This window comes from Microcaecilia unicolor, chromosome 9, assembly GCF_901765095.1.
Source record: "Microcaecilia unicolor chromosome 9, aMicUni1.1, whole genome shotgun sequence".
In the NCBI taxonomy this organism is placed as follows: domain Eukaryota; kingdom Metazoa; phylum Chordata; class Amphibia; order Gymnophiona; family Siphonopidae; genus Microcaecilia; species Microcaecilia unicolor.
Window position 1 is genome coordinate 123,483,945 of NC_044039.1, and position 26,737 is coordinate 123,510,681.

At 44.6% G+C, this 26,737-nt stretch overlaps 1 protein-coding gene across 1 annotated transcript in view; it reads right to left on the bottom strand.

Annotated features, from left to right (window-relative positions):
- PLEKHH1 (pleckstrin homology, MyTH4 and FERM domain containing H1) overlaps positions 1 to 26,737 on the bottom strand; it is a 274,731-nt gene that overhangs the window by 61,769 nt on the left and 186,225 nt on the right. Inside the window, exons 9-14 of the mRNA XM_030215194.1 lie at positions 22,491 to 22,582; positions 18,295 to 18,445; positions 17,688 to 17,824; positions 14,097 to 14,207; positions 5,458 to 5,544; positions 2,488 to 2,646 (exon numbers count right to left, since the gene is read on the bottom strand). Of these exons, the coding sequence (XP_030071054.1) occupies positions 2,488 to 2,646; positions 5,458 to 5,544; positions 14,097 to 14,207; positions 17,688 to 17,824; positions 18,295 to 18,445; positions 22,491 to 22,582 (737 nt within the window). The remainder of the gene's footprint in view (positions 1 to 2,487; positions 2,647 to 5,457; positions 5,545 to 14,096; positions 14,208 to 17,687; positions 17,825 to 18,294; positions 18,446 to 22,490; positions 22,583 to 26,737) is intronic.

Consider the following 26,737-nt stretch of genomic DNA (forward strand, 5'->3'; position numbering starts at 1 on the left):
CATAACTGTGAGGGAGGCAGGCATGTAGGCGAAGCATGGACGGGCAGTGTGTCACCAACTTAAACCAAACAAAAAAGTGGGCACAAAACCAGGAGTCCCAGAGACTGGATCACAGTAAAGCTAAAACCAAATTTTATTAATTAGTATATTTGACTCGTATATTTGACTCGACAGAACCGTTGTGTTTCGGCCAAAGGGCCTGCATCAGGAGTCTAAATACTAAGGTAGACAGCTAATGATGATCCAGAATAAGAAATACTGGCGAATAGTGTATAAATGGTCTTAAAAAAGACCTTTGTATTGAATTGTGGAACGGATCACTTGCGTGAAGAGTTCAGCAGTATTTCTTATTCTGGATCATCATTAGCTGTCTACCTTAGTATTTAGACTCCTCATGCAGGCCCTTTGGCCGAAACACAATGGTTCTGTCGAGTCAAATATACGAGTCAAATATACTAATTAATAAAATTTGGTTTTAGCTTTACTGTGATCCAGACTCTGGGACTCCTGGTTTTGTGCCCACTTTTTTGTTTGTTTTACAAAGTATCCGTGGGTCTTTTTTGAGTTCTCCACGCTTTGTGGATTCTCTACCAACTTAAACCATCCATTGACCTGTCTTAAGTGGGCGTGGCTACATTTTGGCACACCAACCTGGCTTTGCTATAGTATTCTATAACAGCTGCTGTGTGCCTATGTGTGGTTAAAAAAATTGGTGCTGTGCGCTCCATTGTGATGCCCTAAATTGAGGTGTCGAGTTATACAATTGCCCCTTATGTGTTTCATTATAAAATACTAGGGGCAAAGAGTAAAAAATTATATCTATACTGAAGCCACGGTTATGAGAACATAAGCGTTGCCATACTGGGATACACAGAAGGTCCATCAAGCTCAGTATCCTGTTTCCAACAATGACCAATCTAGGTCACAAGTATCTGGCAAAATCCCAGAACAATAAAACAGACTTTATGCTGCTTATCCTAGAAATAAGCACTGGATTTTTCCAGTCTATCTTAATAATGGCTTATGGACTTTTCTTTTAGGAAACTATCCAAACCTTTTTTTAAAACCTGCTAACTGCTTTTACCACATTCTCTGGCAATGAATTCTAAAGTTTAATTACACATTGAGTGAAAAAATATTTTCTCTGATTTGTTTTAAATTTACTACTTAGTAGCTTCATTGTGTGCCCCCTAGTCCTAGTATTTTTGAAATGAATAAGCAAGCGACTCACGTCTACCCGTTCCACTCCACTCATTATTTTATAGACCTCTATCATATCTACTTTCAGCCATCTCTTCTCCAAGCTGAAGAGCCCTAGCCTCTTTAGCTTTTCTTTATAGGGAAGTCATCTCATCCCCTTTATCATTTTCATCACCCTTCTCTGTACATTTTCTAATTCCACTATATCTTTTTTTAGATGCAGTGACCAGAATTGCACACAATATTTGAAGTGCGATTGCACCATGCAGCGATACAAAGGCATTAGAACATCCTCAATTTTGTTTTCCACTCCATTCTTTGTTTTCCATTTTTGCTTGTTTGGGTGTATACATGTATTTTATAAAGGAACATAAATTGTGACTCTCTGACTGTGCTTTGTTCAAACTCTGCTCCTGAACACACCTACATGTGGGTTGCATAAAAGTACACACCTTCCTGGTACCACCATACTTTTATGCATGTAAGCCCTGGGGTAATTTTAAGGGCTCTTTTATCTGTGTAAAATCCTTTATAAAATTACTCATTGAAAGCACTCACATATTTTGCATAGACAGTCATTAGGGTTAAAACAGCACATGCACATTTGAAAATTCATGGAAGTTCAGTATTGCCACTAAGGGCCCTATTTACTAAGCTGAACTAGAGATGTGTGAGCATTTTTAGCACGTGCTAACCGTGTAGATGCCCAAAATATTCTTATGGGTATCTACACGGTTAATGTGCGCTAATTTTTAGCACGCAGTAAAAACGCTAGCGCACCTTAGTAAGCAGGGCCCTAAATATGGTCACAGATATGTCTCTTTTTGAGCCAGATAAAAGTATGTATGGTATGGAATGTCGCTCATTCTTTTAACTGAGCAATGAAGGATGATTACCAGTTAGGCTATTTGACCCAGGTCAGTGTCTTTGAGCATTGTGCTGAAGATGGGTAAAAAGCTTAATGCAAGAGCGGTCAATAGTTACATTTCTGGTACTGGCCTTGTCCTAGTGATCCCATGGTCTCCAGCGATTCACTGCACGTCTCCTCTCAAACCTAAGGAATATCATTGTGTGGTCTTGAATCAACGTTGTGGCTGAAAGGAGTTACATCTAGAGGCTTTTGTTCCTATTTTCACAACAGTTCAGGGGATGAGTGTTATCCTCTCCTTTTGAACCTAAGACAACTGGACATCTGACTCGTGAACCCAAAATACAGCCAACTACTGGAAAAGTCCACTTCATTAGTACATGGGCTGCACCCCCCCCCCCCCACACATAAATACATACCTTCGTTAACCAGCCTTTTACTGTGGGTTTTGCACCACTCTGAGTAATGAAAGAGCTGGCCGCTTGCACCTTGAGGATGTTCTGAAGGACACGGATCCATTCCTCTAATATATTGGGAGAGTCTGCTGTGAGGTAATATGTCTTCTTTTCAGTGAGCAGCTGTGAGGATAAGGAAGGGGTGAAGAATAAAATCTGTTATTTTTCACAAACAAAATTAAGGATGGCATAGAAAAGAGGTACTTATGTGCTGAATGTCACTGGCTCCACTTATTATTGCAAGTTGTCCGTATATAATGGAGCTGGTATTGTCTGGTTAACGCTCTATGACAGAAATGTCAAACTGCAATCCTGGAAGGCCACAAAGCAGCCTGTTTTTTGGGAAATTCCAGATGAATATTCATGAGAAATATTTACATACAATAGAGGCAATGCATGCAGATATATCTCATGCATATTCATTGCTTCCTCAGTGTAACCACTCTCAGTTTTATCTGCCAAATGTTTTTTATTCAAATATTTTCAATTAAATTACAAAACCATCTGTGTGTAAAAAATCCTTAATCCTTACTCTCATTCACACCTTCATACACTCCTATCTACCAAGCTGTGTTAGTTTATAGCACCATTGTGCTGTCTACTTGTTGTCCTTAGACCTTAATATCCTATGGCAATATACAAAATCAACCTTTCTTGAATTAGGCTAGTCAATGTTTTTTCTTTAACTCTTGCACTTGTAGTTTATAGCATTGTGTTAATATCAACTTGCTGTCCCTAAACCTTAGTATACTATAACAATAAACAAAAAGTCCACTTTTCCTTTCTTCAATTAGGTTGGACAAAAGTTTCTTTACTTCAGTTCTTGTCTTTGATTATTTGATCTTATTTTTGTGCCACAACGTTCAGAGTGAAATAAGGCAAATCAGAGGGGAGTACAATGCATATTCATTAGGGATATCCTGAACACTTAACTGGTTTACAGACCTCCAGGATTGCAGTTTGACAACTCTGCTGTATGAGGTCTAACTTTATTGTTTATTAGGTAGGAATCTTGCTTTTTAAATGGTTAGAATTGCCCAGATATGTTGTTGGTTGGCATGGGGTGGGAGGGGGGGGGGGGGGTTGCTTTTATTATTCTCGGAGTCTTTTGGTGTTCTTTCACTGCTGTATGAATATGTTTTGTTTTTGACAATAATGTTGAACAAATGTCACTTAATAATGGTTTAGAATTTTGTATTTGTACATCTTGTGACTTCACATGGTTGTGTTATTCCTTGTTTATTAAAAAATAATTTAACATAAATCATTAGAATTTTGCCCATCAAGTAGATGGAATTTATTATAAAAACTAGTAAAACAGGCCCGTTTCTGACACAAATGAAACGGGCGCTAGCAAGGTTTTCCTCGGAGTGTGTATGTTTGAGAGAGAGAGAGAGAGAGAGAGAGAGAGAGAGAGAGAGAGAGTGTATGTGTGAGAAATGGAGTGTGTGTGTGAGTGAGAATGAGTGAGAGAGAGAGAGACAGATAGACAGTGTGTGTGTGTTTGTGTCAGAGAGAGAGTGTGTGTGAGAGAGAGTGTATGTGTGTGTGAGAGTGAGTGTGTGAGAGAGAGATAGAGTGTGTGAGAGAGAGTGTATGTGAGAGACAGAGAGTGAGTGTGTGTGTAGGGCTCAGAGTTCCATGACCCCCTCCTTCCCTCCCTCTCTCCCTCTTCTCCCCTCCGAGTTCCAGGCCCCCCTTCCGTCCGAGGTGCAGGCCCCCCCTCTCCCCTCCTCCCTCTCTATCCTCCCCTCCGAGTTCTTGGCCCCCCCTTCCCTCTGAGTTCCATGCCCCCCTCCCTCTCCTCCCCAGCGTGTTCCATGCCCCCCTTTCCTCAGAGTGTGTATGTTTGAGAGATAGTGTGTGGGTGAGAGATGTAGTGTGTATGTGAGACAGAATGAGTGAGAGACAGACAGACAGACAGAGTGTGTGTGTGTGTGTGTTTGTGTCAGAGAGAAAGAGAGTGTGAGAGAAGAGTGTGTGTGTGAGTCTGTGTGTGAGAGAGAGTGTATGTGAGAGACAGATAGTGAGTGTGTGTGTGTGTGAGAGAGAGAGAGAAAGTGAAGCCTTCAAGCCTTGAAGCATTCGTGCTCTCTGTAAGGCTCCATCTCCTCATCTGACGACATGTAGTTCCGGAACGTTGCAGGAATGCTTGAAGGCTTCACTTTCTCGGCTTCAGAATGTTGGAGGTGCGTTTTATTATATAGGATTATTTCCTGCCTTCAGTCTGGAGGGAAGGCACAGATTGTGATCGCATTTGAAAGGTGACATGATCTGCAGTGCCAAATTTGGGAATATTCTTATATTTTTTTGGGAAGACAAAACAACAGAAATAACCCAGATCAGCAAAAAGACACCAAAAGGGCAGTTCTATAACTGGTCACCTACGCTAACATATATAAGTAGTCAAAAATAGCCACAATTCAATATATATGCTTTTAAACAGCAAGTAATAATACATAAAACACACACTAGAATTTACTGCTGATCTTCGGACCATCAGAGGCGGGGGGGGGGGGGGGGGGGGGGGGGGGGGGAAGGGGTGAGAAAGTATTGTACTGTGCTACTAAATTTATTGTAACACATCACTTTCAGTTCAAAACTACCCAAGCAGAAAGATTTTGAGTTAGAAACCAGATTATAAAAGACAGACCTGTCCTAAATATCTTTCACGCCATTCATGTAACAGTGTGGAGGTTATGTGATCAATGGTTGTTGATTCCCTAATGCTTTATGGGCAATCAGAATTCCTTTGAAAAGAGGTAAGACAAGAAAACTAGCTCAAAAGGAAATGGATACCCGAACATCTGTATCGCTAAGACACTGAATAGAGCTGGCAAGAAGCCCAAGCTGTCTCTGGCCCTTTGAAGCTCTTATCCCTGTCATCACCTCTCCATTCAGCACTGGTAGATTAGACTCATAGCACTCTCTCACCTGGAAAGTTTGAGATCCTTCTCCTCTGATAATCCTGCAGGAGGAATTCAGCTCTATCTGACCCTGGGGCTTCCGGATGACATCACTCTACAGGAACAAAGCCATGAAATCTTCAGTAAGTTTACCAAGTGAGACCTATCTAAGCTATCAATCCTCTAGCGCTCCAGACAGCTTCAAGTGCTTTGCACACATCTGCCTTCAGGCTGGTGCAGCACTATTATCATTTCAGAGCAAGAGAGGCAGAATCCCTCAGGTACTAAAAACTGGATGCACCAGACCATATTACAACATGTCATCAAGGGGAGACGTAAATGCCACAGGCCATAAGAACCCCTTCTAGTTTTGAGCAAGGATCTCAGTTGCCAAAGACTCCTCAGTAGACCCGAGCTGTCAGCCTATGAAAAATGTTTTATGACCTGCTTGACTATTGGGCAAATAATTAAAGATGATAACTTGCCCTTGATGTTGAGCCCAAGAAAGTCATAGTAACATAATGGATGGTGGCACATAAAGACCTGTACAGTTCATCCAGTCTGGCCAACAAGATAAACTGATAGCATAAGGTATGACATGATACTATATATATATAAGGATCTATTTACCGCCTTTTTGAAGGAATTCACTGAAGGTGGTGTACAGTTATATATATATATATATTTTTATTTTTTATTTTATTATTACATTTGTACCCTGCGCTTTCCCACTCAAGGCAGGTTCAATGTGGCTAACATAATAATATGGATTACAGAGAACTGATAAAGAGAAATAGGTTAACTAAAGCAGAATAATAAAAGAGATATGTAGGTAGAGATGGGCAAGGGTGAAGGGAGTAGGAGAGGTATGAGCAAGGGGTAGGTGAGCAATGGAGGAGGGGAAGAGGAGGCTGGAGGGTGGATGGGATACAGGAAAAGCATAGGGAAATTTGGTAGGAGATGTAGTCTGGATCATTGTCGTAGTCTCCTGGATATGTGTTAGGTAGATGGGTTCATAGGATTAGTTTGGGTCATTTGGGTAAGCTTGCTTGAACAGATGGGTTTTTAGTGACCTCCGGAAGGGTAGATAGTTGCTACTATATATATATATACACACACACACTTGATTTTTGATTTTCTTTGCCATTTTCAGGGCATAGACCATAGAAGTCTGCCTGGCACTGTTCTTGTTCTCAACTTCTGAAGTTGTCATCAAAGCCCCACTCCAGCCTATCCAAATCTGTCCAGCCCCATGATCACAGCACAGACCATAGAAGTCAGATATATTTTTAAAAAATGTTGGTTGGCCCTGAACAATATTTGGATTGGGGCTGCCTATGAATATCCAGCAGATAGAGCAGGGGTGGGCAACTTCGATCCTCGAGGGCTGCGACCCAGTCAGGTTTTCAGGACTTCTCTAATGAATATGCATGAGATCTATTTGCATACAATGGAGGTAGTGCATGCAAACACATCTCATACAAATTCATTGGGGAAATTCTGAAAACCTGACTAGGTTGCGGCCCTCAAGGACCGAGCTTACCCACCCCTGAGATAGGGCAATGAAGTGCTGGCATTATCCAGAGATTGACTGTTCTAAGCTAACAAGATAGTTATCTGAGTAGCAGGACTGAAAATTGCTACTACTAGGATAATTCTGGTCTCCACCCCAGCTCTGCTCCTGGACTGCCCTGTCAGCATCTGAAGAGTGCCGAGGCAGTCTGTAAAGATATTCAGCAACACTATCTGGTCAGTGCCACTGTGTCTAAGCAGAACTCACCATATCTGGGCAGCAGGTGCGGCTACGTCAATAAATTCTTTCAAATACTGACTCCTTGATTTCTATGCATCTACACTCAACCTTTGAATACAGAGCAGTGCTGTGGTGCAGCTTATTTTAGAGGCCGACTGAAACTGTTTTTTTTTCCAGTTTCGGCCAAAACCAAATCTATGACCATAATTTGCCGCTCAGTTTTGGCCGAAACTGAAGCTGAAACCAAAACCAGTCTCAACCCCAAACCACAGCAGCTTCTTTCCTCTCCCTCCTCCTCCTTCCCCCCCCCCCCGAACAAAGGTAATGCCACTGCTCCTCCAAAAAAAGGTAGCACTGCTGCTGCCACCTCTCCCTCCACCCAAATAATGGTAATGCCGCTACCCCGCCCCGTGGGACTACCTAGGACTCCCTGGTGGTCTAGTGGCTAGTTGGTGCAGGAGTCATCACCAGTCACTTCTGTCCATGTCGGCTCCAATCTCAAAATAGCTGCCGCGACCTTCAACAGCAGCCTTGTGAGACTGCCACTGAAGTTCACGGCCACCATTTTGATGGCGGAGACAGTAGGAACAGGAGCAACTGGGGATTGCTCCTGCCCCGACCAGCCACCTGAAAACCAGGGACTGAAATCAAAATTCAGTTAGCCTCCAACTTATTTATCTTATCATGACTGTGCTCTAAAGTCTGTATTTATTAGTCTGTAGTAATGTTTTTGCAATATGTATCAACAGTGAAAAGTAGTATAGTTGGAGCCTCAGTGGGGGCACAGCCAGAATAATACAAGACAATAATACATGCTAATACATGGAATGCTCTTTAGAAGCATTTAACTACATTTCTGGAGGTATAGTTAAAACTTCATATAAAATCCTACAGTAGCATTAATGTGTTATTGTCACATGCTTTAATGCTGGCAGAGAACATTGCTATTTTGCCTCCCTTTCTCTGTCCCCCCTTGCTGCATTTGCATAAAATCCCATTTTAGCAGCTTAATGTGAATTTTAGCATTTTGGGAGGAAGTTATCAAGAAAGATATAGTAGAATTGGAAAAGGTGCAGCGAAGGGCGACTAAAATGATAGCGGGGATGGGACGACTTCCCTATGAAGAAAGACTAAGGAGGCTAGGGCTATACAGCTTGGAGAAGAGATGGCTGAGGGGAGACATGATAGAGGTATATAAAATAATGAGTGGAGTGGAACAGGTGGATGTGAAGCGTCTGTTCACGCTTTCCAAAAATACTAGGACTAGGGGGCATGCGATGAAACTACAGTGTAGTAAATTTAAAACAAATCGGAGAAAATGTTTCTTCACCCAACGTGTAATTAAACTCTGGAATTCGTTGCCGGAGAAAGTGGTGAAGGCGGTTAGCTTAGCAGAGTTTAAAAAGGGGTTGGACGGTTTCCTAAAGGACAAGTCCATAAACCACTACTAAACGGACTTGGAAAACTCCAAATTTCCAGGAATAACATGTATAGAATGTTTGTACGTTTGGGAAGCTTGCCAGGTGCCCTTGGCCTGGATTGGCCGCTGTCATGGACAGGATGCTGGGCTCGATGAACCCTTGGTCTTTTCCCAGTATGGCAATACTTATGTACTTATGTACTTATGTAAATACTGTAGGTTGCTCATTCCCATTGTAAATGAAAATCTCTGCTTGTGAGTCACCTTGCAAGCATGCTTCCTAGCCAGAGCTTAAAGGAACCACGGTGCCAGAGCCCTCACTCCTCAATTCACACTCTCACCCCCGATCCAGGACTCCTCAACTCCTTGATTCAGATCCCCTTCACTGCTCTGATCAAATTCCCACCGCCCTTGATCCAAACCCCCCACCCTCTAATGCCCCCCCCCATCATCGAGGGCCTAAGAGCCCTATACCTGGTGGTCCAGTGGTCCAAGGGCAGGAGTGATTCCCAGTTGCTCCTGCCCTGCTGGTGCTGCCTCCAAAATGTACCTCTAGAGGGTGTGGCGCACCTACTACCACTAGGATTCATGTTTTCTTTGCAATTAACGCGACTTAAGGCCCTAATGCAGTTTGATAACTTCTCCCCCTATTGTCAAAACTTTAACACACATTTTTCCTTTAACACATGCTAAAATTTGCATTAAACTGCTAACTGCCTTTAGTAAACATAACCCTAAATCATTGTGGAAAATCATCCTTGAACGGAAGCAGCACAAGCCGCTTCTGACCAACAGTAGACAAATGTCAATGTAATACTCTTAGTCCAATAACATAATTGGCTAGCCTCCAGAGATGGGGTGCAATTCAATAAAATAGATGCTAGCATTTACATGTGATGCATGTAAATATTAAGAATACTAGGATATACGCGCTTATGTGTGAACATACACACATATATTCCAATATTCTGCCTAAGAACTATTCTGTAAATAGGTGCGTATCTTGAATAGCATGTAAAGGGAGGGATGGGACTGTTCACACTTATGTGCATAATTTACAGAATAAGTTACAGGTGTACCTCCTGCATTTAGGTGCTAGAGGCTGGCTGAATTTTGGTTTTGGCGCCAAAAATGACCCAAAATTTGAATTTGGCCTTGTTTTGGTATCAACCCCACCTTCACCTGACCAAAAGTGGGCCCCCCCCTCTCCTGACCAAAAGCAGGTCCCATTCCTGACCTCCCTGAACAAAAGCAGGCCGCCACCCTAGGCCTACTTCACAAAGCCTGATGGTCTAGTGGTCTCATTGGGGCAGGAATGATCCCCAGTTGCTCCTGCCCATGCCGACTCCTCAGTTAAAATGACTGCTGTGACTACCCACAGCAGGTTCACAAGACTGCCACAGAAGGTCATGGCAGCCATTTTGAAATTGGAGCCAGCATGTGCAGGAGCATCTGGGTATTGCTCCTGCCCTGAGACTACTAGACCACTAGGGTTTGTAAGGTAGGCCCACAGGGGGTCTGCTTTTATTCAAGGGGGATGGATTTGGGCCCATATTTGTTCAGTGGGGGGAGGGGGCACAGAGTAGGGCCAGTTTTTTTTTTTTGGGGGGGGGGGGGCGGAGTGGGGCCCACTTTTGCTTGGGGGAGGGACATGCTGGTACCATTTTCAGGAAAGTACGGCCACAGAATTGGTTTCGGTGGTTGTCCTCTATTAGGCACATGCCTTTACACCAGCTCTACGGATTTGCATTATGTTAACAAGATTCCGGATCTATGTATGGTGTAGGCAAACGTGCCCAAATACTTACCATGTATCTAACCAGTTAAGCTAGTGAACCCCCCGAAAATGCCCATGCTGAAAGTATGGGAGGAAGGATTTTCAGGGTGGTCACTAATAAGATAGAGCTGCTTTTGATAGCCAAATGGTAAAATCATAGTAAGGACTGGCCCCTGGGGGCAGGGCCAGAGAATTAATAAAAGTTATGGCTTGAGGAAAATTCCGGTCTTTGGTAGCATACCCTTGCCGTGACCCTTAGTACTGAAGGGGAAGTCCCAGGTGCCCAGACAGGATAAATTTGTGAATGAGGTGTTGGAGACGTCTGCATAAGGGACCTGCAGCAGGGTTCTCAATGAGGAAACAACGGAGGAGTGCCTGAGGGAAAGAAAGCCCCAGGTGGGAGAAGTCAGAGCGGGTGTGTGTGATTTCTGGCAAGACCTATACCACCTAAAAAGATAGACTCTGATATGGAATGGGATGGAGGATAAAACGTAACCATGTGAGTGGATTATGGACAAAGTGAGACCAGTATGACTCACCCATGTACTGCTTTTACTTCTTATGATTCCACAAAACAAAGAAAGAAGGCAATGAAAGAAGACTAGTACTTTGACAGGACATGGTGTGGCAAGTTATCTCGCGTCATTTTCCCCAGGCAATGATTGAAGGAATGTGAAAAGGAATTGAGAGACTATTAAAGATAACTGCAACGATTGTGTGTGTGGAGACGCATGTGGACTGAGTTTAATCAAGAAAGGAAAATCACCAAGTACTGTTTCTTTCATGTAAATAGAGGAGATAAGATTGAAGCTGTGAACCCTAAATGCCCTGATACCATTGACTATGTTTTCCACTGTGCTGACCAGGGGCAACTGGGCAGTACCCGAGGGCCCAGAGGCTCTGCCCAGATACCCGGCACGCTGCTGATGATCTAGTGGCCTCAGCCCGACACCCCCCCCCCCTGCCGCCGCAGCCAACGCCCCTGCTGCCTAGATCCTACCTGAGGGGTCCTCGAGATCTGGTGCACTCTTTGGGGAACATGATACTACGACTACTACTTAACAATTCTAAAGCGCTACTAGGGTTACACAGTGCTGTACAATTTAACATAGAGGGACAGTCCCTGCTCAAGGAGCTTACAATCTAAAAGACAAGTGAACAGTCAGTACGAAAGGGGCAGTCAAATTGGGGCAGTCTGGATTACTGAACGGTAAGAGTTAGGTGCCGAATGCAGCATTGAAGAGGTGGGTTTTAAGCAAAGACTTGAAGATGGGCAGGGAGGGGGTTTGGTGTAAGGGCTCAGGAAGTTTGTTCCAAGCATAGGGTGAGGCGAGGCAGAATGAGCGGAGCCTGGAGTTGGCGGTGGTGGAGAAGGGTACTGAGAGGAGGGATTTGTCCTGTGAACGGAGGTTTCGGGTGGGAACGTAAGGGGAGATGAGGGTAGAAAGGTAGTGAGGGGCGGCAGACTGAGTGCATTTGTAGGTAAGAAGGAGAAGCTTGAATTGAATGCGGTATCTGATTGGAAGCCAGTGAAGTGACCTGAGGAGAGGGGTGATATGAGTATATCGGGTCTGGCGGAATATAACACGTGCAGCAGAGTTCTGAACAGATTGAAGGGGGGATAGATGGCTAAGTGGGAGGCCAGTGAGGAGTAAGTTGCAGTAGTCAAGGCGAGAGGTAATGAGAGCATGGACGAGAGTTCGGGTGGTGTATTCAGAGAGGAAAGGGCGAATTTTGCTGATGTTAAAGAGGAAGAAGGGACAGGACTTGGCTATCTGCTGGATTTGCGCAGAGAAGGAGAGGGAGGAGTCAAAGATGACACCGAGGTTGCGGGCAGATGAGACGGGGACGATGAGGGTGTTATCAACTGAGATAGAAAGTGGAGGAAGAGGAGAAGTGGGTTTTGGTGGAAAGACGGTGAGCTCGGTCTTGGACATGCTCAGTTTCAGGTGGCGGTTGGACATCCAGGCAGCAATGTCGGATAAGCAGGCTGATACCTTTGCCTGGGTCTCAGCGGTGATGTCTGGTGTGGAGAGGTACAGCTGGGTGTCATCAGCATAGAGATGATACTGGAAACCATGAGATGAGATCAGGGAGCCCAGGGAAGAGGTGTAGATTGAGAAGAGAAGGGGTCCAAGGACAGATCCCTGGGGAACACCAACAGATAGCGGGATGGGGGTGGAGGAAGATCCATGTTCTTTCCTGCCCACTATTCCCCCCCACCCAGCACCACCGTATTTTAAAAATGGCGCCGAGACTCCCTGCAGAACTCTCTCGAGACTGACGAGACCCGCAACACTACCGTGGGAAGTCTTGGCTGCCATTTTGAAAACACAGCAGCGCCGACAGGTGGGGGAATAGCAGCAGTGCAGCAGGCAGGAAAGAACATGCCCCCCACAGAGGCCACCAGACCACGAGGACCCCTCAGGTAGGACCTAGGCAATGGGGGCGTTGGCTGCGGTGGCAGGGGGGTGTCGGGCAGTAGCCAAGCGGGGGTCCAGACCCAGTGCCTAGGGCCCAGACCACCCTCAGCCCACCCCTGCTGCTGACCATCTGAAGGAGAAATAACTACCCTATGTTGTTCAGACCAAGTTGACGTTTATAAACTGTTTGCCAAGTTTATTAGCAAAGCAGGTTAAAGTTTTTGCAACTAAGACTGCTGGCTAATTCTTGGAAGAGAGTGTGCCCACAGACGGAGTACCCTCGGCCTACCGAAGTAAGTCCGACCCTGGCCCACGCTCAGCTCATGTGATCTGCCAGTGGAGCTGTTAATGTGTTGGCAGAGAGAAATTCAGAAGTATTCTATTTATGTGTCCCACCTGGGTGGAAAGTGGGAGCTGAGCTGGAGGTCTGTGTTTTGAGCTGTCAGGGTGGGTTACACTAGTATTCTATAAAATAAACCTGGCACCTCCTTTCCTTAACAGAATAGCCTCCTACCAGGTGCCCTGTTATAGAACTGCCCTGCAAAAGTCTGAAGTTTTGCTGGATCAGCTGAAGGTGTGAAGAATGGACAAAATGACTAAGTACTTTAGGGGGTTAGGAATAAAACTTTAAAATATGAGCGGTTAATACAGAGACTTCTGCTGAGTGTGGCATACCTGACATCCTTCTCTCACTCCCCTCACCCACCCTGGCTTAGATTTTTAAAAATCTTTATTTATAGTTTTTTAAGTCAAAGAACAAAGCTGAAAATACAAAAGAAAGGAAATAGATTGTACTTTCCAGAGCAGTCAATAGCAAAAATAGGCGAATGAAAATAAGAAGTCCCCCACCTCTCTCTTTTATAGATTGTTTTTGGGGTGGACTCCTGCTTTCTTACAACTTTACCCAATTAGATCCTTATCAGAAAAGCAGGAACCTTGCTGTCTTAATGCAAAGCCTTGACCTAGTACATCCTTTACATTTTTGCTCAGGGTGAGTTACATTTGGGTACACTAGGTATTTTCCTGACCCTGGAGGGCTTACAAAGTGACTTGCCAAGATCACAAGGCGCTGTAGAGGGATTTAAACCCAGCTTCTCTGTTTCTTAGGCTGCTTTAACCATTAGTCTATTCTTCCACTCTGGTGAAGCTTTCCTTTAGGCCCCTCCCATCCACTTTAAATTGTAAGTATTGGGGGTCACATGACTGGATGCTGCAGTCATAGTAAAGTTGACCACTAGAAGCTGATGTGAATACAGCTTGATGCTTTTGATGCTGGTGGATGCTTGGTACTTACAGGGGACTTGTAGTACATGACTTCTCCGTTTCTCAGGACAAACCAACGCCTTTTCCAGGTTTTCACTTGGCTGCCCATTTTCAGGAGATAGCCAGACTTTTCAAGAGGCTCCTGCAGCACAGAAAAATATAAGAAAGAAAGTAGGCTCAAACACAAGGTTACAAAAACCACAAATAAGGTGAAAGACAGAAACAGGACACTGTGAAAGATGCAATTTGAAAAAAAAAAAAAAAACAGCTGGCAGTGCCCCTTTAAGCAAACAGAGAAGAGAGGCCAAGTATCTGCAGACAGCCAAAAATGAGAGATAGCAGCAGATCACACATATAGACAGGGTCAGAGTTCAAACCATTTACTGAAGGAAACAACTTGTAAGATGGCACAAACACAGACAGCCCAACACAGTTGTGTTTTGCCCAGCACTGGACTGCTTCAGGGGACATGCTGATGGTTTGAACTGCTGCTTGATACTGTATAAATTTTGGGAGATTTATGGAAGAAATATTATGTTCCTTTGATCTCATTCTAGTGTCCCCTGACACATCCCTTTATTGGGCAAAATGTGGCCACGTTGGGCTGTCAGTGCTCCTTTAAGGTAGGATGTAGTAGGAGAGACGGTTCTATTTCCTATTAACAGAGTAGGCATTTGCCTAGGCATGCCTTGTTTTCTGGAGGATGCTATGCACCTTTAAGGGCGTGGAGCCAAAGTGAGAGAGTTTCCAAATGAAAGGAGGCAGCAGCGCCCACTGATCACAGCACAGCATTGGAGGGAATCACTTATCACCCCAAGGCCCACTGCTTTGCTCATGTACTAAAAGAGTGACCCAACCTCCCTGTTTCTGCGCCTAGCAGCATGCAAGAACCCTGATAGGGTTCACCACAAACTGCATAGCACCTGGATAAGGTAAGTAGCTGCATCTTTCTGAAAGTAGTGAGACTGTCCTCCGTGAACACTGGTCTCTGAAGTGGAATATTTGAAACAGTGGCAGCATTCTTCTTGGTGTCTTTATATTGAAGTGACTATAATATATTGACAGCAAATTTTCAGATATGTGATCATTTCAAATCCTATTCTGAAGTGTTTTGTTGAGCCACATTTGAGTTTCAAACAGTGGTACTTGGTTTGTGTGGACATAGAAACCTATGACATTATAAATTATTCCAGATGTTTGTTATGCTGTACAATAATGATGACGGAAAGTTACAATTTGTTTTTTTTTTTTGGGGGGGGGGGGGTGGAATTTATTGTTCTTTACCTTGTTTTAGCTACTGAAATTTTTAGAAGAGCCCTGGTGGGAGTAATCTCTACTACTTCAAGGTGACAATGAGGCTTATTTTCAAAGCACTTAGCTTCCCAAAGTTCCATAGAAACCTATGGAACTTAGCCTCCCAAAGTGCTTTGAAAATATGCCTCAATATCTACTGGGTTATGAGATTGTGGTATTAATGGTTGTAAGTAAAATCTGCAAGTGCAGTATTCCAGCTGTCTGTTCAGAATAAATGTAGCAAAACTGAAAAATGTATTAACAGGTTTCTAAAAGGGATCTCAGTGGCTTCCACTGTGTACCATTCTGCTCTTCTACAAATACAATATACACCAAATCTCAAGGGAGCCTCTGCTGATAAAATTCACTTGGAAAAAAAGGTGGCCTGGGATTGACCAAGGCCACTGCGAGGGGGCAAAATTCACCGGCTCCAGGCCAAGGAGGAAGGCCCAGCACCGGGATCTCTTTTTCTTTCCTCTGCCTGCTGGGACCCAAGTGATTGCATCCAGACTGGAGCAAGAGAGAGAAAACTCCAGTGCTGCGACCAGGCCCCCCTGGGAGGCCGGGGAGGACCCGGAGGAGCAACTCCAGCACTGCTCTTCTGCCCAGCTGAGTGGCTGCTTTTCCCCCTGGTGCACGTGCTCGGTTTTGAACCCGAGCATGCCCTGAGAGAAAAAGCAGCTGCAGGGGCATGCAATCGGGAGAAGAGCAGCGCTGGAGGAAAACGTCTTCTGCTGGCGGGGCCTTGGGATCCCTGCCAGCCAATAAGGTATTTTGCGGCAGCGATCCGGGGGGGGGGGGGGGGGGGGGCAGCAGTGATCATGTCCTGGGCCCGGTTCAGTCTCTCAGCGGCCCTGGGATTGCCTATGTATCTGTGGTAAGGTTTACATGTCATATCTATAAGTTCAAATTTATTTTTCAACACATGTGACTAATGTAAATTTGAACAAGGGGTTGCTAAGTCACTACAAGGAAAATTTTCCAAACCATTTACGCTAGTCAAAAGCAATTTATCCATGTGAACTGGTCATCTGAAGACTGCCCTCTCTCAATTTGGCTAAAAGTGTGCAGGCCATGTTTAGGACAGGGGAAGAATATAATACACATGACTGGCATTTTCAAATATACTCACATTAGTTTCCATGAACAAAGTTCTCATAAGGAGAAAATCATAAACGTCTGTATAGACATGCAAAAACACAGTTTTACTTCTCCTTTGAAAACTGTGCCAAAGTTTGGGGGTACACGGCACTTGCAGACTTTGGGTCTCTTTTACTGAGCTGCACCAGTAAATTAGCAGAGCATATCCTAATGTGGCACTTTCCCACGTGCAAAACCCATTTCTAGCACAGCCATCAAAAAGGGCTTTTTTTTCAATTTGTTGCATTTCTGGCTGTGTGCTAATGTTCGCATTAGCATGCAGCCATCTAAAAATACTAATGCGGTAGCTCTTACTGCGTCCTATTTAGAAGGTGCTAAGGGCACCCGCATTAACCCCATGTTAACATGCAGTAATGTGAACACGCAAGCTCAGTGTTTCTGAAGTCTGGTCCTGGAGTACTCCTTGCCAGTTAGGTGTTCAGGATATCCACAATGAATATCCAAGAACTTGATTTGCATACACTGCCTCCATTATATGCAAATCTCTTTCATGCATATTCATTGTGGATATCCTGAAAACCTGACTGACAAGGGGTACTCCAGGACCAGATTTGGGAACAATGCGCTAGCTGGTTAATGCTTCCACACCCACTCTCCACCCATTTGCTGCCCATGTCACGCCCCCTCCTCAAAATAAATGAGAAAATATTTTTACTGTGCGCAAACAGGTAAGCATTTTTAGGCATGATAAGACCGTGTTAGGGCTTAGTGCACCTTAGTTAAAGGGCCTCTTTGCCTTGATACAGACAGTCTAAATATTGTCCCCTTATCCCCATCTTAACAAACACCATTAGACCAAATCAGTCAACTGTGTTACCAGCTCCTGAGAAAGCCTTATTGAGCTCTGCACCCTCGCACCACACTGGCTTTTCTCATTACAGGCACATTTCCAAAGGACCATTCTTCCCCTATTTCTTAATCTGTGTGCCAGAAAACAGTGTTTCCTCTAAGCTGTGCACCTGGGTCAGAAAGGGAACACACACGCCTAGCAACTGCATGCACAAAAGTTTTGCTGGCTTTCTTTATTTTGAGCATAGACTGTAACACACACATCGAGTCAAGGCTGAAAACGTGCGCACAGAATGATTTTCATGCACACATGGGCCATCAAAAATTAGACAGAACATTGCCAGAAACCCTTCAGTGATCAGGGGGAAGGATCACCCACATTGCAGGTCCCATCAGTGGAGTAGGAAGAGGTACGCAGGAGTTTGTGCTCGGGTTCAGAATAATCGCTGTCTATCGAATACGCATCGGGAGGAATGGCGTAGTCACTCTCGGAGCTCATGGAAGACATGGAGACACCTGCACACAATAAACAGCCAAATGTGAACTACTGATCTGAAAAGGCAGAGAAATTTCAGTGTGCCAATTACCACTAAGGGCTCTATGTATCCAAACCATGCCATCAGTATTGCAAACAATACCAGTCAAAGGTATCGTCACATTGGATTACTGGAGAAGTTAGCCAGTTGATTTGCATAAAGGGGGCAGATGTATGCGACAAGGGTTTTTAAAGGACCTTCTGGGACCCCGATTTTCCACCCTCTCCCCTGAAATATTTCCATGCTCATGTGAAAATTCATCACTGAATAGCTTTGGCTATATGGACTCGCTGAGTCATGACATAACGAGATAAACATCTAAACGAACTTACTCCATGTGGATGTCAACTTGTACATGTAACTCAGTATTTTTTACATGTGTAAATGGCACCTCATTCTTTTAATGCCACTTCCTTAATGTAGTCTGCAGTACTACATTCCATCTGTTACCTCGTTTCACAGCTCGCGGGCTTCCTGGCATGCTTGTCTTTTTTGTCTCTAAGCCAGTATTGGAAGCTTGGAAACTGGCCTGGGAGCTGCAGTCATCATCGGAGCCTGATGACTCATCCAGGAAAGGAACACTGCTGATCTGGGTGGCTCTCTGAAAAAGAAATAGCCCAAGGATAGAAAATTCATGAGATATCACATCACACACAGATACAGGTGGGCTATAGTGTCCTGTTGTTTTCTTTGTATTTTTTAAGAGGTAGATATTCAAAATGGTTTAACCAGGCAGGAGAAGTTAACCGGCTATCCCCTAACCAGCTAGGTTAGGGGTGGGTCGGGGGTAGAATATCAGCTTAGCCAGTTAGTGGAGATATTCAGCCTGCTAATTGGCTAAGTAACTGCATAAAGTTAGGATAGCTGAGAGCTGTCCTAACTTTATGTGCCGAGATAACCAGGCACTGGTCTGAATATTGGCTGGTGCCCAGTTCATTCATTTAATTATTTATATACCACTTAGACCTAAGCAGTTTACAGTTTCATTTTATAGTTACTGGGTCTGTCCCTAGTGGGCTCATAATCTAAGTAGTACATTGTACTACTGTTGTACCTGAGGCAACGGAGGGTTAAGTGACTTGCCCAGGTTCACACAGAGCTACAGAGGGAATTTAACTTGGTTCCCCAGGATCTCAATCCACTGCTGACCATCAGACCTCAGTTCCTCAGGTGTGCAACCTGCTACACTAACCATTAGGCCAAAACTCCATTTAACTTCCAGGTCAGCGGACATACTCAGATATTCAATGCTGGTAGCCATGCATGCCCGGCGTTAGGTCAGCCTGTGGCTGGAAGCAGCTTATAAACCACTCACTGCCATGAGCTGAATATTGACCCCTAAGAGAATAGTGGGGATATTCACTTGTAGTGATGATGCAAAAGTGTCACTAGTCCAGGCACCCTTATCTCCCTCTGTTGCCTTTCCCCCCTCCCCCGAATGGCAAGGGAAGAATCCAGCAAGACAAGTGAAAGTGGGGCCACTAGATGGGGAAGTTTGGAGCCACAGAACATTTATCATTCATAGCCACATAAAGTAAAATTTCCAGGTCACCTCCACCAAACTTCTCCCACCAGTGCATAGGTGGTTCTCCACCCAGTTGTCAGCGCACAGCCATTCAGTCTGATTTTTTTGGATTGCCACAACGAAAATGCAAGAGATAGAATTATATAAAATGGAGGCAGTGCCTAGCCTGGAAATCTGATTGACTGGGTGTGAACTGAGGACTGGAAAGTGAACCCCTGCTTGTGTGTTAGGAATGCTTTTTTGTCACCAGGAGAATGTTCTAGGATGTTAGAGTGATCCATGTGCTAAAGGACTTTGGAATTGATGTACATGTTAAATACTCACTGATATACATTAACATGAGTAATAGCTAAAGCCTAAGCACAATGGGCCAAATTCTAGAAATAACGCCTTAAGAATTGGCCCCGAAAAACCATGCACTTAGTGCGACACTATAAACTATGCCTAAAGTTAGGCGTAGTTTATAGAATATGCTCATGCGCCACTCTTGCGACTAAAATTTAGGCACACTCATCTAGTCCAGCTAAAACTAGACCTAAATATCTGCACCTAACTTAGGCACAGATCGGGTGTATTCCACATTAGTATAGAGTTTTTCTAAATGCCCAAGACCACGCCCCCTTTTCAGCTACACCCATTAGAATTTATGCGCATCACGTTGTAGAATTTGCCTAGAAAGTTGTGCATGTAAATTTTAATTAAAGCCAACTAGTGCTGCTAATTGGTTAAGTTCCAATTATCGGCGCTGATTGGCTTTCTAGTCAATTACATTGTGCGTACAATTTGGCTGTGCAACCAGATTAGCATGCACAACTTAAAGCGCCATTTATAGAATTTGGGGGAATGTGTGTTATTTGCATGCTCATTAGTCCTCGATGGTAAAATAAATGACTCCAGAAAAAAAAAATATGTGAATGGTTCACTAAGGATTAACACTGGATGTGCTGTCTTGTATTAATACCTAAGAGGCTTAACAGGACATTCTCTTAATGCTGCCAACTTAATCATACTTCTGGAAGTGCGGTTAATTTTTATAGATTTGGGATCAAGTATTAAACTTAAAACCCCATCACCTCTCCAAACAATTGCTTTTAAGTCTACCCATTGCTATGTCTCCTAAAACATCAAGGGCCTTCCGGGACCCATCCTCTCCTCTGAAGACTCCTGGACTCCCATCTCCCTGAAACCATGTCTCCCCGCTGGCAAAATTAAAATCCACCAAAATATAGAAGCGTCCAAACTAGGAGCCTCTTTTACCAAACTGCACTAGTGATTCCCAAAGCCGGCGAAGCCCATTCAAAGTGAATGGACTTTGTTGGCATTTCAGCTCTGGGAATCACCAGCATGGTTTGGTAAAAGAGGCCCTAGGTGTGAGAAATATATATCATACACAATAACAACTTCCCAACAGTCAGGTATAGTAAATCTACGCAGAAAAATACATACATATATTTATTTTTGTGACTATCAACTGCAGGGCTATAAGGCCAGTTCAGTCAAATGCAAAACTTATGGCTAGCCCAGCATACGCTTCACCATTGCTCACTCAATTATATAGAAAAATGAAGTGAAATATATCTTCTTTGTGAAACAAAGGCAGCACCAATGCACTTACGTTTCGAGCGCTGACTCTGCTTCAGGGTGCACTTTCTTTCGCCATCACAGTGGTGGTAAAAGAAAGGGCACCCTGAAGCAGAGTCTGCGCTGGAAACATAATCGCATTGGTGCTGCCTTTGTTTCACTAAAATAAGTTACATTTCACTTCATTTTTCCATTTAATCGAGGGACCCTTTTACTAAGCTGTGGGAAAAAAGGCTCTGCGCTAGTGGAAGGGGCCATTTTCCCGCGCACCAAGGCTCTTTTTACCGCAGTGGGTAAAAAAGCCTCCAGCACACATGGACATACAGTATGAGAACTCTTACCGCATGGCCATGCAATGGGGAACCCTTACCGCCACCCACTGAGGTGGTGATAAGGGTCCCCGTATTAACCCGGCGGTAACTGGGCAGCACGTGGCAATGCTCGATTACTGCCAGGTTACCACCACGCATGCCATTTCCAGGGTTTTCTTTTTCCCCTGGGTATAGCCCGTGCTGCAGACACCAACCTGAACACTAAGCTACTGTTGTTTCGGGAAGGGGTGCGATGTGGCTGTGATGCCCCTTGTTATTCTTTGGGAAAAAGCAAGGGAATGAGAACTCCCTCCCTTCTCCCTGCCTCATGTCTCCTGTAGCTCAAATTCATCAGCCACATTTCCCATGGCCAGTTAAAGCGGGCTGCTGGGAACAAGATGGTATTAGATTGGTTAAATTCAGCTTAATGGGGCCATGTTAACATCTCCACCTTCTTCCATCATTTGTTTTTTGTAGGGATCATTTAAGCCAGTTGTAGCAGCTCATGTTAAAGCTGTTGTGTTTTAAATAGGCTTAGTACATAAATCTCACAGTTTCATAAACTCAATCTAGGAGCAGTGTAAGTTTCCTGGAACGCCCCAGTATTAGAGACAACAGAGCCTGTTTGTTCACCTGGGTTGTCCCTGTGGAAATACAGGTGGCTCATGCCAATTTTACGTTCCCAACTCATTTTTTTTTCATTCATTCAGAAAAGAGACAACTAATAACAGGGAAGAGGAGGAGGAAGACAAAGCAAGAAGAAAGTTTTTACGGGATTCTTTGGGACAAAACATGAAAGGGAGAAATTCTTATTAGAAAGGCAGCTAGAACAAAACTGTTTTAACTACACTTCTCAGGCACTGCCATACTAAGAAACAAAGATGAGTTTTATAGTACGTATGTACAAATCTGGTTACTAAAAGGCATTTGTAATGAAATAACATAAACAAATAAAATACAAACAACAAAAGAAATGAAAAAAAAAAAAAACATAAGAAAGCAAATTCTGGATTCTGAGCCATGAGGAGTCAGCATGTCTTTTCGTTTATTCTGAGGACAGAAGAATCTGATCAATGGTTCAGTGTTGTCACCTGCTTCGAGATGACAGACTAGTACACAGCTTGGTCTAGAACTCATTCCTTCCTTAATCTTACACGGCCAGCCTTTGTAGTCAAACACACATTGGTGCCAAAAGCAACTGTTAACGGACAGCAGTGAACAATTCTTACCCCCTTGAGCGTTGTGTAGACGGGAACAGTTATGTTTTTGTAAATGAGCTGAGTGAAGGGACTGGAAGCCGCACAGGACGGGAGACTGGACACTGAAAAGCAAAGGAAGGACAATGACAAATGTTACATAAAGTTGATGCAGTGTCAGACAAGTGGAAGTAGCTTGGAACACACAGTAAAGAGCTCACATTGGAAAAACTCCTATGACTGAAGCTACAACAACATGCACAAAGTTGAGGTTAGCTGATTTGGGGAATGGCATATATGTATTACATGTTTGGGGGTTGTTACGAGGAAATTGTGTACCCAGCATCCCTACCTTTTACCATGCACTTTGAAACTAAATCCTGTTTCTCTACTACTACTACTTAACATTTCTAGAGCGCTACTAGGGTTACGCAGCGCTGTACAATTTAACAAAGAGAGACAGTCCCTGCTCAAAGAGCTTACAATCTAATAGACAAGTGAACGGTCGGTCCGATAGGGGCAGTCAAATTGGGGCAGTCTGGATTCACTGAACGGTAAGGGTTAGGTGCCGAACGCAGCATTGAAGAGGTGGGCTTTAAGCAAAGACTTGAAGATGGGCAGGGAGGGGGCTTGGCGTAAGGGTTCAGGAAGGTTGTTCCAAGCATAGGGTGAGGCGAGGCAGAATGAGCGGAGCCTGGAGTTGGCGGTGGTGGAGAAGGGTACTGAGAGGAGGGATTTATCCTGTGAACGGAGGTTACGGGCGGGAACGTAAGGGGAGATGAGGGTAGAGAGGTAGTGAGGGGCAGCAGACTGAGTGCATTTGTAGGTAAGAAGGAGAAGCTTGAATTGAATGCGGTATCTGATCGGAAGCCAGTGAAGTGACCTGAGGAGAGGGGTGATATGAGTATATCGGTTCTGGCGGAATATGAGACGTGCAGCAGAGTTCTGAACAGACTGAAGGGGGGATAGATGGCTAAGTGGGAGGCCGGTGAGGAGTAAGTTGCAGTAGTCCAGGCGAGAGGTAATGAGAGCGTGGACGAGAGTTCGGGTGGTGTGTTCAGAGAGGAAAGGGCGAATTTTGCTGATGTTAAAGAGGAAGAAGCGACAGGTCTTGGCTATCTGCTGGATATGCGCAGAGAAGGAAAGAGAGGAGTCAAAGATGACTCCGAGGTTGCGGGCAGATGAGACGGGGAGGATGAGGGTGTTATCAACTGAGATAGAAAGTGGAGGAAGAGGAGAAGTGGGTTTTGGTGGAAAGACGATAAGCTCGGTCTTGGACATGTTCAGTTTCAGGTGGCGGTTGGACATCCAGGCAGCAATGTCGGATAAGCAGGCCGATACCTTTGCCTGGGTCTCCGCGGTGATGTCTGGTGTGGAGAGATACAGTTGGGTGTCATCAGCATAGAGATGATACTGGAAACCATGAGATGAGATCAGGGAGCCCAGGGAAGAGGTGTAGATTGAGAAGAGAAGGGGTCCAAGGACCGATCCCTGGGGAACACCAACAGATAAGGGGATGGGGGTGGAGGAAGATCCATGAGAGTGAACTTTGAAGGTGCGGTGGGAGAGATAGGAGGAGAACCAGGAGAGGACAGAGCCCTGGAACCCAAATGAGGACAGTGTGGCAAGAAGTAAGTCATGATTGACAGTGTCAAAAGCGGCGGATAGATCCAGGAGGATGAGGATGGAGTAGTGGCCTCTGGATTTGGCAAGGAACAGGTCATTACAGACTTTAGAAAGTGCTGTTTCTGTCGAGTGAAGAGGGCGAAAACCGGATTGAAGCGGATCAAGGATGGCATGAGAGGAGAGAAAATCAAGGCAGCGGCTGTGGACTGCGCGCTCAAGTGTCTTGGAGAGGAAGGGTAGGAGGGAGATGGGGCGGTAGTTGGAGGGACAGGTAGGGTCTAGTGATGGTTTTTTGAGGAGTGGCGTGACTACAGCATGCTTGAAGGTGTCGGGGACAGTTGCAGTGGAGAGAGAGAGGTTGAGGATATGACAGATGGAGGGGGTGATAGTAGGAGAGATGGTGTTAAGTAAGTTGGTGGGGATGGGATCAGAGGAACAAGTGGTGCATTTTGAGGAGGAAAGAAGGCGGGCGGTTTCCTCCTCGGAGATATCAGGAAAGGAGGAGAAGGAGGTCTGGGTTGGTTGGTTGAGGGAGAGGGTTGAAGGGTGAAGAGGAGGAGGTGGCTTGGTAGTGAACTCAAGGTTGATCTTTTGCACCTTGTCGCGGAAGTAGTCAGCCAGTGATTGAGGAGAGAGTGACGGGGGGGTGGGAGCGGAGGGCACTTTGAGGAGGGAGTTAAGGGTGGCGAAGAGACGACGAGGGTTAGAGCTGAGAGAATTAGTCAATTGGGTGTAATAGTCCTGTTTGGCAAGGAATAGTGAGGACTGGAAGGAGGATAGCATGAATTTGTAGTGAAGGAAATCTGAATGGGTGCGAGATTTCCTCCAGAGGCGTTCAGCAGATCGGGCGCAGGAGCGAAGGTAACGGATGCAAGGGGTCAGCCAGGGCTGGGGATTAGTACGCCTTGTGGGACGGGAGGTGGATGGTGCAAGGGTGTCCAGAGCAGAGGAGAGAGTGGCATTGTAAGCGGAGACAGCCTCGTCAACAGACTCGGAGGACATGATGGAGGGGAGGAGATTAGAAATACTAGATGATAAGGTGGGAGGGTCAATAATCTGGAGATTCCTGGAAGTAGTGGTTAATGTTGGGCGGGGCTGAGGGGGAGGGTGAAGAAGTGTGAAGGTGATCAGGTGATGATCAGAGACAGGAAGAGCTGAGGTGTGGAAATTGGAGGGTGAGCCGGAAGAGGAGAGGACGAGGTCAAGGCAATGGCCATCACGGTGAGTAGGGGTGGTGGAACAAAGCTGGAGGTTGAAGGAGGATGTTAGAGTGAGGAACTGAGAAGCGTGAGAGTTGGACAGGTCATCAACGTGTATGTTGAAGTCTCCGAGAATGAGGGATGGAGATGAGGGTTCAAGAAAAACAGAAAGCCAGGCATCGAAGTCGGTGAGGAAGGAAGGGAGGGATTTATCAGGGGGGCGGTAAATGACTGCCACTCTGAGTGGCAACGGGTAGAATAGACGGATGGAGTGGACTTCAAAGGATGAGAAGCAGTGAGACTGTGGTAGGAGGAGGGGTTGGAAGCTACAGGAGGGCGAGAGTAGTAACCCGACGCCTCCTCCACGGCCAACTAGGCGGGGAGTATGGGAGAAGAGATAGCCTCCATGGCATAGAGCCGCAACTGAGGCAGAGTCGTCAGGGGAGAGCCAGGTTTCAGTTAGGGCAAGCAGGTGAAGGGAATGAGAGATGAAGAGATCGTGGGTGAAGGGAAGTTTGTTGCAGACCGAGTGGGCATTCCACAGTGCACATGAGAAGGGGAGGGAAGAGGGGGGGAGGAGGGGAATAGATATGAGATTGGAGACATCCCGGAAACGTTTGCATGGATAGGACGAAGACAGGTGTGGGGGACCTGGATTGGGATTGGGATTGATGTCTCTCAAATAGTTTTCCCACTACAATCAAACGTAGGAAACTATGGTTTGGGAATGTTCATTTATCCAAAATTTTATTTTCACATAGTTAAGTTGGGAAAAATTGGATAGTGTGGTTTAGAAATGTTTTAAATAAGAAATAAAAATAAAAAGTAGACTTATTGCCGTTGGCAAAAGTGTTTCTTTATTTTGCAATCCCTTATTGATTGATTGCTTTGTTTATTGCAGGTTAATTGTGTTATGGAGTATCATTCCAATGGCAGAAAAGGAACAAGGTGAGAAGCAAGGCATATCTACAAAGTGGGAAAAACATTACTGTAAAAAAACAAAAAAATTCAATAAAACAATACTCCAAATCATGATAATAAAAAATAATGATTTAATACTAATTTAAAACACAATAAATAACGTAAAATCAAATAGTCTAAGGACAAACAGTATATACATTGAAATATGCATACAGACTAACAATTATAATGGAACACATTATAAGAAATTGACATAGAAAATGTATAGGAACCAAGGTAAAACACATACCCTTATGGTATTATAAAAGCACTTCACCATTAGGCATTACTGCAAACATTTTAAAAAGAAAGTCAGAGCAAAATATCTACTAAAACTGATTAAAAATACAAAGTGAATTATCAGAATTAGAATCAATTACTCACCAATACCTTCAAACACCAGATTTGCAGTATTATGTTTTATTGATTTTATTTTGTTTGTACAATAATGTTTTGCCCCTGATTCAGCCCATGCAGGGTGAAACACAGCCTTGT